General features: G+C 41.7%; 1 protein-coding gene and 1 long non-coding RNA gene across 2 annotated transcripts in view; one reads left to right on the top strand and one right to left on the bottom strand.

The window, feature by feature from the left end:
* LOC148595929 (uncharacterized) overlaps positions 1 to 17,706 on the bottom strand; it is a 227,433-nt gene that overhangs the window by 191,891 nt on the left and 17,836 nt on the right. The window lies entirely within an intron of this gene.
* Positions 1 to 17,706, top strand: part of PDSS2 (decaprenyl diphosphate synthase subunit 2) — a 97,486-nt gene that overhangs the window by 62,437 nt on the left and 17,343 nt on the right. The window contains exon 4 of the mRNA XM_088538270.1: positions 13,392 to 13,466. Coding sequence (XP_088394396.1) covers positions 13,392 to 13,466 — 75 coding nt within the window. The remainder of the gene's footprint in view (positions 1 to 13,391; positions 13,467 to 17,706) is intronic.

Here is a 17,706-nt window from a genome sequence, read left to right as displayed (position 1 = left end):
CAGCGTTGGCGGCGGATGAGCGGGCGGGCTGGGGACACGGGTTGGGGGTGCCCCGTGGCGTCCTCGCGCCGCGCTGGCATCGGGCAGGCGGCCGGCTGCGGGTGTGCTGCCTTCCGTCCTGCTGTCCCCTGGGAAGGGGAACACGGCCCGTCCGGCTCGGAGAGTTCCTGCGGGAAGGGGCTTCGCTTCCCGGTCTGCACAGCTCCCGGGTGACTTACTGCTTGTTGTAAAATTTTGTTAGGCAGCTGGACATCTTTGAGTATTGGGTTGCCCTATAAACAGCAATGTTGTGGCTTTTAAAGGACAGACAGGGTCCAACTCCTGAGCCACACTGTTAAATGAACTGCTCTTTATGGATGTAGGCTTGGAAAATGAGGCAGATGGAAACCTCGAGAGATCCTCTGTCTAGCCCGTTCCTCTGCCCCCAGGCAGGGCCAGCTCTACCAAATCATCCCTGACGTGTTGATCTGGCTTGTTCTTCAAACCTTCCATGGTGCAGATTCCCCCACACCCCTGTGAAGCCTTAGCTACATGCGCAGCTAGAAAGCTTCTTGTACTCTTCTGATGGAAGCAGACTACAGTTCTTCTCTACGGGAATGTTTTTGTGTGTTTGAAAACTCCTACTTGTCATTGCAAGAAAAAAATGTATATCATGTGTACGATAGTCAATAATCGATGTGGTTTTAATTCTGAGCTTGGCGAGTCCCTTGCTTTTAGATGGTTATGGTCAGTTCCTCCTGATGGTAGTTGTGAATTTGTGTCCTGCTCCTGTCATCGGTGGGACAGTTTCTCCCAAAAGTGGTGTCATCTTGTAACACTGGTAGAGTGAGGTTTAGGAGAAAAGGGACAGGAAACATAAATCTGCTGGGACAGTGGATTTAAGCCATCAGAGAGAACTGGTAGCGAATATTAAAATGGACTTCTATTTTTTTACACTGTAGCCAACATATGTTGTAATTGATTTTACTAACAATTGTTGAATTACATTTTTTTTGTACTTCATAAGATCCTCAAAACAGACCAAAGAATATTACTGTATAATTTTGGCTTCAATTTAGAGAAAACTTTCACAAAATGCAGCGTCTATTGCTTTGGATTTAGTACACCATTAAGTATTGCAGCAGCATTCCCGTAAGACTTGCCAGGAAACAAGCCTACAGTAAAACGAAGCACAAGTGCAAAGAATTTTTTTTCTTTTCTTATTTTTTAAGCAATCATTATACTGCATGTCGGAAAATTCTGCCAAAACATTTTAGCACTTTTTTCATTTTTCTGACATCTAAATACTTTCATAGCTTCTACATACGATAAGTGGGATGCCATTATGGAAACTGATTGACTTAGTAAATTATTCTTTTTCATATGTCTAACCTTACTAGCAAAGTTAGAAAAATTGAAATACAAGCTATAGAAATCTCTTGACAGGTGCAGTGATTTAAACATACTGTATTTATTCTTTTGTAAATGATGAATTTTCAAATCTGGCATCTGTTTTTCAGCAGTGTGAAATAACTGTGACTTTTTTTCTTCAAAATGTTTTGTTTTCTTTGAAGTAAAAGTAAAAATCGTAGTACTACTTTGTGCTGGCATTTGGTAGCTCAACAAATTGACTAATGCCATAAGCAGCATTTTATTGCGAATGGCAGTGACCACAGTAAACTATAACATCTGCACGGACATGCGTGATGATGTGTAGGCAGGAATTTAAACTCAAGGGCTTTTTAACATTACCTGAAACCATTGCTACCAAGCTAATTTTATTGTGCTGTTAAACTCTTGCCTAAGCTCGGGCTTGATGCGTTTATCTCTGCGCTTCTCCCGGGGCTGACAATTAGATGTGAAATTCTGCAGTCATAATGAAATGCAGAGCTATTTTATAATTGCCAAGGGTAAAATTAGCAAAGTCAATTATTTCCCCTTAGGCTTTTCCCTGTAGATATTAAAAGGCTGCAAGGTAATTGCCTTAGGTAACACTTTGATTTTTAAATAACATTAAATATAGGAATTGTTGTTACTAATTCGTAGTAATTTTCTTTCTCTTGCTACTCTAGTAGAATGTAGCTGTAATGATGTTAACGATTCAGAGCTCGGGTTTTTGTTTGTTTTAAACTAATGCTTATAATCCTCGTTCACATGTTTGCTAGTGTTGTTTTGCAAAAGAAAATGTTTTTTCTCCTCAAGATTTCTTGAAATGTCAGTTAGTAACCCAGAAATGTGACAGCTTCCTGTAAAATACATTGTCTTTGGCTACTATAAATTCATCTAGTTTTTTATTGTTTGAATACAGATAGTAGTTCTGAAGAAAACACTATCATTTTGTATTTTGTTAAATTTCAAGACGTTAATTATTGGTATTGACTATGAGTCTTAAGATCAAGTACGGCAGAACAGGTAGAACTACGTGCTGTGTTTGTATAATTACAGAAAAGTTCAGCATTGATTCTGCATTTTCATTGAGTTAATGAAAACTGCAAAATAGTGATTTCTTTAATAAAAGCAACTAGACAGTAGTATGTGGATCCAGGGACATTTACCATTCTTCTATAAATTCATCTCACTTTTTGTTCATCTTATTTAAACGCTATAACTTTGTTTACTTACCTTATTACTATGGTAGCTTTTCTTGGCCTGCTGACTAGAGCGATAGATTATGTTGTTGCTTGAAGATAATATGAATATAATCTTATTTCCAAACTGTATCCTGCAATAGGTTGAACATTGTTAATGTGTAGATATTCAGAACACAAAAGGGCCCAAAGAGGCATTTGCTTTGTATTTATTTGGGATCTTTTATCAGTTCTTGTATCAGAAGTGCAGTTAGCAATGAGTAGGCTTTGCAAGGCTACTTCTTTGTTTTAGTTCTAGTTAAATAATAAAACAGTAGTGTCTGGTAATGTGCTAATTTATGGGATTGGAATGTGTTTATATTGGATGATAAGATGGTTCGGATAGGACTTCTTTTTACTGAGGTAAAACAGTGTTTTGATCGGAGGATCTTGATAAGGTATTTGGGAAAAATCCTTGTAAGCATGTAGTTGGAAAAGAGATAGAAAAGTAAATAAACTGATGTTTAACAAAGTAGAATACCTCTGAGTATGTTTTAGGATGTATGTCCACAGATAGTTTAAAATAAACATGTTTTACATGATTTTTAATGTATAGAAGAACACATTTAAGAGTTGATTCTCTGTTGCTCTCCCCAAGGTTTCAATCCTTACATATGTTACATCTTTACATACATTCCTCTTTAACATACGTTATCCTGCTCTGCCTGGCCAAGGATGTGGGCGTGAAGCTGCTCCCAGGCCCTTGGCAGAGTTTTCTGGTGGAAGCACTGCTCCAAGTCTGGTAGCAAAAGGGCTCCTTTTGGCCCCGAGCTTTGCCTAAGCTAACTTGGGCTTCTCGTGACCGCCCTAGGGTGACAGGTGAACACAGCAAAAGCAGCAAGTGTTCCTCGGCAGTTTTTTTCCTCACCTCAGTCTCTTTTGTCAGCCAGAGATGTGACACAGAAGGTCTAACACAAGCGAGGTGTGAGCGTTGGCCAGGACGTTGGCTTCTGCAAGCAAGGAGCTTTTTCTGGGTATGTCACGGATGCATTAGGAGGAACCTATCAGAGCATTAAAGTTGCAGCTTCCTGGAGCACCTGTATCCTCAGCTCCGCTGCGTGACTGCAGAGAGGGTGCACAAAAGATGAGGGTTTGAGCAGTTTTGATGTTCCCCTGGGCTGGAGTCACTGATGCACAGAAGCTCAGGGCATGAAAGGATGTATTTTAGCACAATGCATGCTGCAATATGTTGAAAACTGAAGAATATGCTAAAATCATATGTAAATGTGTTACTTGTAACTATATAAGCTGATATGAAGGCATATCCACTGGTAGTGTTAAAAAGTCCCTAACCTGGAAAGCTGTAAATACATCTAAAGGTAGTGCTCTTCGTAGCTTGTACTGAAATCTGAAGAACGACTCTGTTTTTTCCCGCTTACGATCCAGTGATCTCTTACTGGAGTGGTTAAAGTGAGCATTGGAGCACTTTAAAATGAGCAGCCTCATTGCTTGGGGTCGCACTGAAGGATCCTGCCTGTCCGGCAGAGCCCTGCCAGCAGTCCATGGTGCAGAGCATTGTTTTTATTAGGCATTATTTGTTCATAAATAAACAGGAGCACAGATGCAGTGCTTATATAGTGGATGCATTTCCTTATGTTAACTTCATGTATTCCTAAAGGCATAAATATGTTGTTTACAAAATAGGCTTTGTGTTTGCATAAACGTTAACAAGTTTTGCATGTAAATCTTAAATCTTCCCGCTGCAGCAGCCTGAACGTGCCCGGCGCTCCATCGAAGAGCTGCTTTGGGCTGCCCGTCCTGCTTACGGGGCACCAGCTGTGTCCTGAGGTCCTCAAGTTTGCTCCTTTCCTGAGATTTGAAGGATGCAGAGCACCCCTGGTTGCTCATTTGATGCAAAGTGACGTTTCTGATGTCACTAACAGACACCAACAGACTTGATGGGTTTAGTTTTAAAATGTAAGAAGTGTGGTACCTGTATCAGAGCTGTGCTTTGTCCAGGATATAATTTGGTAGGAAAGTTAAAACTTCATATCCTCTTAAGAGAGGTGATCCTTTCTTTCCCTCTTTCCCTCTTTCCCTCTTTCCCTCTTTCCCTCTTTCCCTCTTTCCCTCTTTCCCTCTTTCCCTCCTCCCCTCCTCCCAGTATTCTGAAAGATTGATTTTTTTTTAATTAAAATGTTTCTTTAGTGAACATTTTACAGTGCTATGAACTTGTTTTAGTAGCAAAAAAACACTGTTTATAAGAGTTGATTAAAATAGTTAAGTGTTTAGGGGGAAAACTCATGTATTTAGAGATAAAAGATAGACTCTCTCTGCTGGAAACATTACTTGCTAATCTGTTTGTTTTTTTCACAGACTGATGCCTTAAAATGGCTCTGTCTAGCATTTCTGTTATCATTAAAGGTGGCTGCTCATGGTGATGATGAAGTTGTAGAATGAAGCTCTGAATCTCCCGGTTAGTGCCCTGGGCCTTTCCATGCCTGTGTCGCTGCAGCAGTTCCTTTAGCACAGGTATCCAGCACCCTCCTTTTTAAGCAGCAGATTTGCAGCCCCTAAAGTAATCCCTGAAACAGCAAAGTATTCATTTTTTTTAATCTCTTTTTTGATGTTTCACTTTTGTTGACAATAATTGATAGTATAATTAAATACCGTATAATTTCATTAGCTTTGGTTATATGTTTAGAAAGTAATTTTGTGAAGAAATGATTGGGAAGATCCGGTGACACAGCTTATTTTCTCTTAAGTGAAAATTTAAAAATCCAAATTAATCTGCAACTATGGTAAGAGGCTAGAAGCAGTCTTGCTTTTTGACTGCCAGTAAAAGATTTCTGTTGTGTTGTGGTGCACATTGTTTTTAAGAGTGCAGTTACCGGTCTTTCAGTGCTAACTGGTGCATTCCACACATAAGTCATTTCTTTAGCTTAGTCCTTTAATGCACCTCTGCTAATAGTTAAACTTTCTTAAAGCTAGACTCCATTGGGGTTAGTTTTACTAGCTCTGTGTTGCAAAAATGTAGTTTTGTGTGATTCTTGACCATAGTGCTCCCGAAAACATTTACATTATTTAAATTTATATTTCAGCCTTTTTTTTTTTTTTTTTTTTTGCACTCCCATGTCTCCTTGAAGCATTAGGAAAAGGCTTTAGAAAAGGAGAGCTTTGTGCCACTTCCCACATGGGCCATGTATGTATGTCTATACCCAGTGCCTTGCAGTAAAATGGCTGCAGAAACATGGTAGGACTGACATAGAGACCAGTACAAAAATACTTAGCCATAGATATCCCTGAGAATCATCGAGTCTAAGGCTGGAAACTCTTCTCTGTTTCAAGAAGCTCTCGAGCAGAACTGTAAACACGTTTCCCATTCTCCATACCACACTGACTGAGCAAGTAGGAGTCTCAGGAAGAAGTTACCCACCAATCTGTGAGGCTGCTTAGGATTTTCATCGCTGTGCGCAAAGCCCATTCAGTGTTCTTTCTCCTGAATCCTTTCTCCAACAGTTTGGAGAGTTTGGTCACCCTGCATCTAAGTTTGCCTTCCTTTCAGTAGAAATTGGCTGTGTCTGCTTCTCTGGTCTGCCCGGTAGTCAAAGTCTGTGGTCACTGCTTGAACTGGTACCTGTCACTTTTTCAGATAAATATGGTCTGTGTGTTGCGGAGGTAAACCATCCAGCTACCTCTGAGACATGGTTAAGTAATTGTTTCTCTGATGGAACTACAGGTTGCCTCCTTTTAATTGACAGAATGGCCTGCAAAATATTAATAGGCTGTCTGTAGGTGAAGAGAACTTCTTAGAGGTGACTCCTGAGCATCAATGAAGAAGACTGTGAAAACTGATTTGAAAATAGCTAAAGAAAGAGCTAGTCTTGAGAGGAAAGTCAGGAGTCATCCAAGACCTCATTATTCTTGGGAAATTGGGTCTGGATAGGTGAAGTGGTGGTGTCTGTTGCTCTGTTGATTGCTACTTTACAGATGTATGTCTGGTGCTGCGTTGCAATCTACTGATGAGGAGGGGTGACCTAGGAGTCTGCAATGCTTGGCTATATATATACGTATGTACACACATATGTGTGTATGTATACACATACATATTTGTATCTCCATTCTTTGGATGTTAAGGTCAAATTATTGAAAAGGGTTCTTTTTGAAAGAGAGAAAGAGAGAAAGAGAGAAAGAGAGAAAGAGAGAAAGAGAGAAAGAAAGAGAAATTGCCTTTTGATGTTTTGAGGGAAATATGAAAAAGTAGCTGTGTTTGATGTTTCCTTAAATGTTAATAAGCAACACTGTCTAGGACGTTGATCTCTGCCAGAATATGTGAGAAATGGAAGAAATGCTCGTTTCTTATGAATACCCAGAAGCTAAGGGAATGGAAGCTCGTGGGTACATGGCGCGTCCCTGTGCGTGAGGAGCGCCGTGGAGAGGCCCTCGCAGAACCGGAGCAGCCGCGGCCACTGCCTCGATGTTTGGATGTTCCCTGCAGCCCTTTCTCCTGCGGCCACGAATAACCATCAAGGGGTTGTCATCACTGCTAAACAGCAATGGCTCATACACAGGTTATGAAATCAGCATAGGTTTTCATCATGTTGCCAAAAGTGATGTCCTCAGTGAGAGATATCTGCCTGTCGGCGTCATTTTTCCTAACGGCTCAAGGAGTGCAAGATCACAAGTTCTGTTTTCCCACCTTTGCTTGAAGTCTGCTGCTTAAATGGAATGAAAGATTCACACGGAGGCTGAAAAATAGGGTAAAAAGCCACCAGGTGTGTTTGCAGTGGAATTGTGGCAACAGTGCCTCAAACAGCCTTTTTTGAGTGGGTGTTTACAACAACAGGCAGATCAGTGGGATTTTTGGTCCCAAGTGGGGCCTTGCATGCTTGTTTGACAACACACGCAGTCATTTTGCAGAGGAGCTGAGGTGGCTGTGATTAGTCATCCCTCCACCTGGAGTACAACTTCAGCAGAGAATATGCTTTTGAGACTGAAATTAGGTTTTTGTGATGACTCAGTTGCAATTCAAAACTGTTCGCAACGTTGATAAGAATCTAAAATTTGTCTCAGTGGCCTTTTTTTTTCTCTCCCAAGAACTTAGCTCTTCATAGAAGGGAAATCTGTTTCCAGTGCATGCACTAAAATTTATCCTTCCCTAAGAGGATATTTGGCAACTGCTTTGAGATGTCGATTTTATTTTATTATTTTAAAGAGAAAAACCTCAGTGTTACTAGTGCTGCAGATGTGTTTATGCAGAGTCAGCTGTGGTCCTCCTAAAGCAGCTGCTAGTACTACTAGGAAAGGTTAAAATACGTGTGTCTTGTAAACAGTGTGAGAGATTATGTGTCATCCCCTCTTTTTGCACTGCTGTAAAGCTATTCTTTAAAACTGAACTTCCCAGGGTCACATTTTAATGAAAGCCTCTTTACACCTGGAATGGCTTTGGTGAAGTAGTATAGTTGTGGTGCATAGAAAGATAAATGCTGTGTTTTTTGCAGGTGAACCAGCTGCATTTTGCTCAGAGCACTGAGCTGTTTTACGTCCAGTTGGCTCTCAAGGAAACTAAACCTGTGCATGGTGCTGACTAGGAGCAGACTGAGATTCAGCAGCATTTCACTTTGAGTCTAGAGTTTGGTTACTGCTACTTGTGGTTCAGAGACTGTCTGTGCAAGACTGTTAATCCTAGATAGGTGTCATTTCTGTCAGCACAGAGCTGCAGGTTTTTTTAGTTAGTTTAATCCACAATTTGTTTGTGAGGATAGCAAAGTTTAATGGTTGTCTACACCAGCATGTGCAGAAATAGAGTCTGTCTTGCGTCTTTAGTGATGGGGGGTGGTCTTGTAGCTGCAGATCCCTCTAGTTGTGAAACTTTTTAATTCTCTCTTGTATATCTAAGCTGAGCAATGAAATAGTTAACCCTTTCCAGAAGGGTCAACTTGAAGAAATCGCATGTTTCTGCAACCTGGGTTGCAATCGACAGTTAGCTGAGTGCTTCAGTGCAAGGATCTGTTGTCCTGGGTCTGCAGACATATTAATACACTGGCTATAGAACCATGTGGCAGTGGACAAGATAAAATTATTATTTTTCTGTTGCTTATCATTAACAAAAACAGATGAATCCTGCAATAAAGGTCTTTCTAGTAGTGAAAACTCTGTGGATGATGTTGCATAAGCATAAAAGGGGTAAATTGACACTGGTAAAAATCGCTAAAGTAGACTTAAGGTGTTTGAAAATACTAATAATATTCAAGTTTACTGCTGATGCTTATTTTCAACATTTTTTATGGCTAGGAAGTGGTTTTATCAAATCACAGATCTGGGTGATGCTACATTGCGCCTTGTGTTTTGCTGTGTTCATCATTAATAGAATGAATAAAACCATATTTTTTTTCTAAGAGCATTAAAGAAGATTGCTAGAAAGCAAATCACCTGCCTGTCTTTGTGTTTCAACTTAAGAGAAGGACAGTTAAAAAAAAGATTTAAAACAGTAAATCCAATGGGTTGCAATCAATGTTATGTTATGTTTTTTTTTCCTACAGGCTGATGTATTTCTTAGTCACCTGTGTGACTCAGTTTGAGAAGACACCAGGAAAATTTAATTCCAGTGTTCTTGGCCCTCTTTAGAGTTTTTGCTCACTTTTTTTTTTTTGATAATATTGGAGATTCAAAATCTAATTTCACCTGCTTAGTGAGTTTTATCTTCACCTTCCTAGTTGTTATCATAATACAAGAGTTTTTTTGCTTGTAAAGGCTTTTATGAAATTTTCAAGTGTGGAAATATTTCTAAAAGTTAACAGTTTTGGAGGGAGAGGGGAAAAAAAAAAGAGAGTCTAAAAGAAGTTGAAGCCACTTGTGTTTTTAAATGTTTCCTGACTGTGTAATTTTCTTTTTTGCTTGTATGTGGAAGAATTATTACTTTTTGGAGCCTGTGCATCAGGGATAGAGTTTGCCTCCACAGAGGTCCAGGGAAGGAAGACCAGCACTCAAAGAGATAAAAAGGGGAAAGATGATGAAAGGGGATTTTTTGTGGTCCTTCCTGAAAGGAATTTGGCAAAGCCAAGGAAGTTTGTCAAATTGACAAATTTCAAGTTGTTCCTTGTCAAAGGAAGAGGGATTAGATTTATTGCCGTGTTCTTCCTATTGCTGTTTCCCGTATTCCCACAAAAGCTCCATCTTTTTCCCTGCCATTGCCCTTAAAAATATCCCGTAGATACTCTGTACTGGTAGCTCTGAGGAGGGCAGTCTGTGTAGTCAATGCCAGTTCAGCTGCTGAATTAAAAAATAAAATAAACAAAAAACACATTAAATCACATTGAATGAAAAAAAGAAAGAAAATACAAGGAAAAAAAAGCATATAAATTCAGAGTTATGTTCCAGTGAACTTAAATACACATATTCGAAGACAAATATAAAAGTATTTCAAAGACAATGTGTTTGAGTTGTTAAAATTATGGTAGTAATATCTCCTTTTTTAGTACCCTGAGGTTTAGGACTCTTATGAAAGATGAGTGCTCCAGAGTCTTTTTTTCCTACTTTTAAAGGAACAGGAATCATGTCTTCTAACTCAGAAGAATATTCCTGATCCTACCTAAATGTTCAATCCGTGAAGTCTCTTCAGTCTTTCTTGTTAAAAACAAACAAACAAACAAACTTCACCTTATATTAAAATACATGCCCGTTCCTTACAGACAGAGCTGTAGATGTGACAGAGATCTCATCTATACCAGATGCATTGTAGTAGAAGGTTAAAAAAATCCACTCAAGGGAAAAAATAACCAGCAGAACTATGACAAAACGTGTGTTTAGAGGGTTTGAAACGTTGTGCGCTTTTCCTCGTCGCCTGCAAGGACCAGGCTGGCCACCTCGCTGGTGACCACAGCACTTGGCAAGATCCCGATACGAGTGAAGAAAGAGAAATGGAATGGAAAGTTGCTTGCTATCAATAGGAAGTTAGTCCTGCTCCTCTGCAGTCTCCAAGGGTGGGCAGAGCAGTGTTGTCAAATCGCGTTTAGGGAGCGAGCACAGCTTGGAGAAGGAATGGAGATGGAATAGGCAGCGCCCTTGGTCTTTGCGGAGATGCTGCTGTTTGGCTGCAGCAGCCGATTCTGCCACCCTTTGCTTCCCTTTAGCAGCCTTTGAGCTCGTTTAAAGTGGAGCTCCTCCTTCAAATGGGAGGGCAAGGAATCAGCTTGGCGCGGGTGATTTGGACCCGTCTTCCCTGCTCTGCAAGCTCAGAGACGTCGGTGCGCGCGGGGCCGTGGCGAGGCTGAGGGCACCCATGGGAAGGGGGAAGCTTGGATGCTCCGTCCTGCTCCTTTACTGCCAGGCTGCGAGGTCTTGGGGAAACCAGTTCCCCCTCTGCTTTCTCCTTATAAAATACAAGAAGAAATAAATGTTACACTGGATGTTGATTGCTTTCAGCTTCACTGATGGAAAGGGCTGCGCAAGAACCAGCTAGTGTTGTGCTGACTGCGTGAATGCTACTGAGTCCCTAACGCTTTTTCTCCACCCCAAAGTCAGCTTGGGACACAGAGGGAAAACAACTGCTTTCCTCATTTCTGCTGGCTTTCCCTAGCGTCCAGATCCCAGGCTGCAGATGGCACATTGCAGATGCACAGATCGTGTTCAGGGTTGACAAAGTAACAGGGCCTCATGCAAGTGTCCCACCGTGCTCTTGAAACTGGAATTTCATCCCTTGCAGGGATCTCCATGGCCTTGCACTTTACCTTAGGAAAAAAAAAAATTAAAAAGGAAAGCTTTAGGGACTTTGGAAAGAAAGGAGGTAATATTAATACTAAATTCTTATATGTAGTACCCAATACATATCTAAATGCTTAATGGTATTTAGTGTGTGGCTTCTATTCTAAAGAGTATGTGTATTCTCCTCAGAATTATTATGAACTATAAAAGGAAGAGGTACAATTCTTCACAAATGTTTTCCCTGAGATTGTTTTAAGTCAGTTAAAATTGCCTTTGAGAGTAGAGTTGCACTAAAAAGAGAGAGGAGAGAAGGAAAAAAGAAACCCCAAAACAGGGTCCTACTCAGTCTAGAGTTTCAGGAAAGAGAGGAAAAGGTCTAGTTATCCACAGCCAGATGCATTGTTAAAAGTTCATACTATCACTTTGACATTTAGAGTAGGACTCAGTGTCTTTGTAAATTCCTCTTCGTATTACCAGGGTAGGTCTCTGAGCTCAGAGCATTTCACAAACCATAACATTTTTTAGTGAGTGATTGATCTGTATTATGTGTCCTCGCCATCAGAAGAATCTTGGGATGTTGCTTGTATAAACTGTAATACAATCTGATCCTGAGCATTTAGTTACAGACTTTCATAGACCTATTGGCGATACTCAATCCTTCTGGATTTGGGAATAGGGCTTATCTGATACCATTAAAAAAAAAAAAAAAAAACTCCCTTCATTTTCTCTGTTCCCCACTTAAATAACACATCTGGTAACACTGTAGGATCATTGTCCTTTCAGTTCCTCTGCAGCTTGTATTGCTACAATATTTCTTAGGTATCTGGTTTCCTAAAGGACAACATGATTTTTTTTTTAAGGCTGTTTTTGTAGGTCTTGCAAATTAACTCATATGCATTGCAAGAAAAAAAAATGACTTTTAATCAGCACCATTTCTAAAGTTAGCGCTTTTTCTATATGAATATGCATATGAACCAGTGATTAAAAAAAAAAAAAGAAAGAAAAAACACCTTTCTGCTAGTTCTTAAAACTAGCATGCAAATGTGTTTTTATTATCAAGTAAAATATGCCTAAATGTTAAAAAATCTCCCTGTTAGGGGTTTTATCATTTCATTTTTTGTCTTCAGTTACAAGAATGATAAAAATTTAAACTAAATCCTTTAATTCAATAAGAGCTGGGCTGAATTTTTTAGGAAGCAAGAAGGGGAATAAGATATAGAATCATATGCATAGGAAATTAAAACATTCAAGAAATTAAAGCTTTCTGAGGTTCTAAGGGGGTAGCCTTAAGGTGTGCTTATTTGAAATGACTGCATTTAATTTTACAATAAATCTGAGTATTTTGTTCCAATTTAGACAGTTCATGTGCACGGCTCTAGGTTGTACGGTAGTTCCAGTGAAACCATGCAATGCTTGCTTTACATTCTGGATCAAATTCAGGTTTTTAGGCTTCGCTTGAATAAAATAAAAAGTCTGAACCCTAAAGAAAAAGGAGATTGATAAATCTGATTTAAACATTCCCTTTCAGTGTATGTGGTGCAGCTGAGCCTCAGGCCATGCACTAAATACATCCACAGTGCATTCCCAGAGCACCCGAATACCAAATCATCACATTTGAAAGGTTGCCTTTCTATGGATTCTGACTTTGCCGTGTTAGCCATGAAGATTAGAATTTTAACAGCTCCCTATGAGAGGTATTGCACAGTATTGACTTGTCAGGGAAAAAAGAAACAAAACAGAAAATCCAGGTGAGGTGCTGTCTCGTATTCATGAAGCGGGATTTATTGGCTCTGTGCATTTCCTTCTGAGAATACACTCCATAGTTCACACATGAGGAAAAAAAAAAAAAAGGGAAAAAGAAAAAAAAGCTTGCTTTGTGTTTACATTAACTTGAAGCTTAGATAGGAGAAATACTTCAGTGGAGGCTGTAGTAGGGAGGGAGGATCTGCCTCTGCCTCTGCCTCGCATTTGGGCTACAGAATAACCCGGTGGCTCCCGCAGCCTTTCGGAGGGAGCCTCCCGCTCCCTTCCGCAGGGAGCGTCCGCGAGCCACCTGTGCACTCTGGAAACCCGGCCGGGGCTGGCTTGGTGCGTCCAGTGGTAGTTAAGGATGCAACTTCTCTTTCTTCTTCTCTTTTACAGGTCGTGGAGCTAATATCAAGTGCTATCGGTGACTTAGTGCAAGGTATATACTATGAAAACTCCAAGTTGTCTGAGGTAAGAACTGTGATTTATGTTTTATGTTAATGTGCAACTACAACGTATGCAACGACTCCTTCATTTGTGTAGAAGGAAAAGGGAGAGGGAAGAAGAGCCCTGACTTCTGCAGCAACATTGTTCCCACCCGGGAAGCCTGGGAATTTCTAGAAATGCTCCAAGAAGGAATATTTTTTTTTCTGTGAGTGCTAAATAAAATAATAAAATGTGTCAATACTAAGGATACCAGACGTGGTTTACTATGGGCTTTCCGAACGCTTCTGGAGACTTCTAGTTAAGGGTCCGTTATGGCAGTTTTATGATAGTGTTGTGAAGTATCATTAGTATTGACACGTGAAGCGCCTGTCTCAAACCGTAGCTGCCGGAGAGATTGCAGGGTGTTTCAGCCCACACTGGCATGAGGCTCCTCCTGCTGAGCACTGCACCTTTCCACAGCTTAAACACCAGTTCTGTTGGGAAGGGGCAGCAGTGCAGCGCTGTGCATGTCTGCCCTGCAGCCCCTGTGCACGGAATCCAGGAGCTGCACGGGAAAGAAAATTACAATTACATATTCACACCAAAGGCGCAGGTATTTCTTCAGGGCCAAGCCCAGCAGTATTGTGCTATTGCTTTAACTTTTTGTGTTACAGGATATTTTGTCTTTAATGGAACTTTTAAGGAAACTTTTAAGAGACCCTTCTGAAATTGACTTTGCTCAGGCAAGAAGATGAAGCAAAATGGAGATCTCTGTTGCATTGTTTATGATTATAACTTGAAGTCTGCAAAAAAAAAAATCCATATTTTAGAGTTGTCATTGCCAGTGCAGGTTTTCTCATAGCAAATTATCACTGAATAGGAATGATCATCAGTGTTTAGATATGGTTATCTTAGATTCCACTGAAGATTTGTTTCTATTGATGTTTTCTCACACTAGTTTTTCTCAGAGATGTGAATCTCAAAGTTCAGTAGGTAAGGTGGTTGGAAGGCTGCAGAAGTGTTAATCCTCACACACATTTACTGCGCATTCAGATGGTCGCTCTGGTTTATCGTTGCCCCGTCACAGTATGTGGCGAAATAAATCAGGAACTGGGTGCGAGCCCGGACTACGTGTCCCACCACAGCAGCAGCCTGGACCAGGAAGGGTGAGCAGAGAGCCCAGGGCTGCCCACGTGCCCCGGAGGAGCCGCTTTGCCCGTGGGTACCGGGACACCCGGATTGCACCACGTTAGATCCGTTGCTTAATTCCCTGCACCTAGTCCAGGAACGATTGCGTCGGATCAGCCCTGCCCAAGCGGGCACGTGCGGCAGGAGGGGAGCGGGGCGGGCGCTGGCGACGCGGCTGTGCTGAGGGCCCCGGCGGAGCCGGGAGCGGTGCCTGGAATGCCGCAGCACTTGGGCACCTGCTGGGCTGCACTTGCAGCTCCGGGCTGCGGGCTAGCGCTGCGCTCGGGGCTGCGTGTTGAATTAAATGGCGTTTCTCGCGTTTTTGCCTTTTAGGATTGTATTTTCTGTAGCCAAGCAGGTTTCTAAAAATGGATTTAGAACGGCAGCTGTTTGTGCCTAGAAATAAAGGTCCGCTGGTTTTCACAGCAATGCGACTGCCTTATCGCGACTCTGTAACACTAATGCCGTTTGTTTTAGCCGTGGCCTTTGTGCAGATGAGAGCTGTTGTGCTCTCGTTTGGGTGCCTGCCATCGCGCGAGGTCCTGGCTGCCTTTCTGCGGGTTTGGCAGCGCGCGGAGCTGGCGGCCGTGGCCCGGAGCGGTTGGAGCGTCCCGGGGCGGCCGGAGGACGTTTGTCGCCAGCGGGGCAGCGCGAGGCACCCCCAGCACAGCGGCACGGCCCTACCCTGCGCTGGGTACACGCACAAAGGATTAACCTTGTTTCGTGAAAGTCGGTGACCTTTTCTGTCTAATGAGAGCTGAGAATGCAGGGAGACCCTTCCTAGATGGAAGCCGGTTATTTCAAAGCACAGTTGGTCTGATGGCCTAACAGGCATGAGAGCTGCATGGCAGCGGCTGGAGTTTGGTTTTATCATGGGCTGCGTGTGGCTTCTGGTGAGACCGAGGACATACAAGGCCCGGGTCTATTTTAGTTCTTTTTGTCTTGTCTGTTGAGAAATTTGGCTCGGAGCAGTATCTGAAACACCCCCCGCTGCTGCAGGGATGGCCCCGCGGCCTCCCCGCGTGTCCCGGCAGCCCCTGGCGAGGCTGGCCGAGGCAGCGGCCCTGGCGCCCCTCTGTCCCACCTGTGTCCTCAGGGCGTCTTCCCTCCTTCCCTCCGCACCTGACTGCAAGTCGACCGAGCCGTGATCTTGAACTAAACTTCCCAGAGATGGGTCAAGTGCTTTAATGCAGTCTGCAAACGAGTCCCAAATGTCAAACTTTATTTCTGCTTGTAACAGTAGGACATAAGGATGTTTGCAATGGCATTTTCATTTCTGGGAATCTCTTACATTTACAAAAGCAGACAGCTGCCTTTTTTTTTTTTTTTTGGCAGAAAAAAATGTACTCCAGCTGCTAAATATGCCTTTAATATGGGTCTTATAAATTACTCGGTGTCATAAAATAGACTAAATTCTTATTTAGCACTGAGTTGCTTTGAGCTTTGCTAATCAGCCACCTAGATGGTTTTGTCTTTTACTTTAGACAAAAATAGCTCAGCAAAAATCACCTTTCTCCTCTAAGACCCAAAGTACATGTTTACCCCAAGAATTTGTTTCCACTTTGCTTCCTTTAAATGACCCTGTAGGAAGATTGAAAGTATCCTTTGCCCTGGTAAGACTGAGTGTACTTATTCCTGAAGACATATAATGGATATAATTATTTGACAGCTCTCATTAATGCTTTTTTGTTGTTGTTTTTTCTCCCCTCTGTGAAACCATGCGCGTTCCCCGTTTCAGTACTTTCAGTTTGGTCATTCGTCAGCTTGTTGCGTAGTGAGCCGGTATCTCCGTGTGTATCTGTAGCAGGCAGGGAAGCATCTAGTCAAGGCCTACATCCAGCAAGCGTGAGATGCTTTACAGGGTAACTGTCTTGCTACTGTTACCAAGATTCATAGTTTTATTGCATTTTTCTGTGTGTAAAATACAGAACTCTGTCAAACTTTCTAATTCAAAACTTCAAAATACTAGAACTATTTCAAAAAAAAATGTTAGTGAGTTTCTGTGGGTTATTTGTCCATTGAGATTCAGACTAGAGTCTGATGCATAAGTGGTTCAAACAGTTTGATCATTTAATGCAAGAGCAGATGGCTAAGAGGGAGCTGCCATGATGCCGGATTAAAATAAAGTCTCCCTTACAAACTACATCTTAAGTTTTACATTGAAAAGCCCTCTGATTTCTCTTTCCTGGTTATGCAGATGATTTTGTGCACTTAAAAGTAAAATAAAATAAAACCTTCTCCTCAATTTCTGAGTACCTTTGCAGTCAAACTGCTTGTAAGCTTCTTCTCTAGAGTAACAAATTACATTAAGTGCCCCTTTTGTACGGGGAATCCTTGTTAATGTAACTGATGAGAGGAGCAGTCCTTCTTGATTGCTCATGAATGTATTATTTTGCCCCATCATTTCATCTTCTAAAAGCTCTTTGTGTTTCCTTGGATGATTCTCCAAACTGAATCTGAACTGCAGAAACAGCCTAGCAGAAAAGTCTTCACCAGCCAATTTCTTTCTAACAAAATGGCTAGTGAGCTTCATGTCAGTAAGATGGGAGCACCTGCTCTTACTTTCACCTTGTGCAGTTACTGCTTTGAAAAACTCTTAAAAATAATAATAATAAAAAAGATTCCTGTTGAATTGGAAAGCAGTATCACAATTTTCTATTGAAGTTTTCAAGCCATTAAGGTAAATGAATTGTCAGAATGTTAACGTGTAGAAAGCAAATGTGTTATCAGACTCTCGAGGATTGTTTTAGTTGAGTGAAACTCGCATGGGAAGTGGTGGCTGACAGAGTTGGATGCTGGTGTCTTCCAGCCCTGGGCTCCCATGGTCGCAGTCCCCGAACCGTGCCTGGAACTTCCTTCCTTCAGGGACAGAGCCAGGGAGAGCCCAGGTCTGCTCATCCAGTGTCTCCTGCCCGGACAGCATCGGAGCTGCCATCTGGGCCCATTTCTTGGGAACGGTGCTTCTTCCTTAGGCTGTAGTTAATGCAATGTCTGAGCACTGTCAACTGCGATTGAAATGGATTTGCTTTAAAAGGTTTTTTTCTGTGAAAGATTACAGAGTCTTGTGGGCCAGCTGATATCTACGTGCGTATTTACC

This window comes from Tinamus guttatus, unplaced genomic scaffold, assembly GCF_059628265.1.
Source record: "Tinamus guttatus ecotype Peru unplaced genomic scaffold, ASM5962826v1 Tinamus_guttatus_pri_ptg000046l, whole genome shotgun sequence".
NCBI classification, from domain to species: domain Eukaryota; kingdom Metazoa; phylum Chordata; class Aves; order Tinamiformes; family Tinamidae; genus Tinamus; species Tinamus guttatus.
The sequence above is the reverse complement of the archived record's forward strand: the minus strand, read 5'-3'. Positions and strand labels throughout refer to the sequence as shown.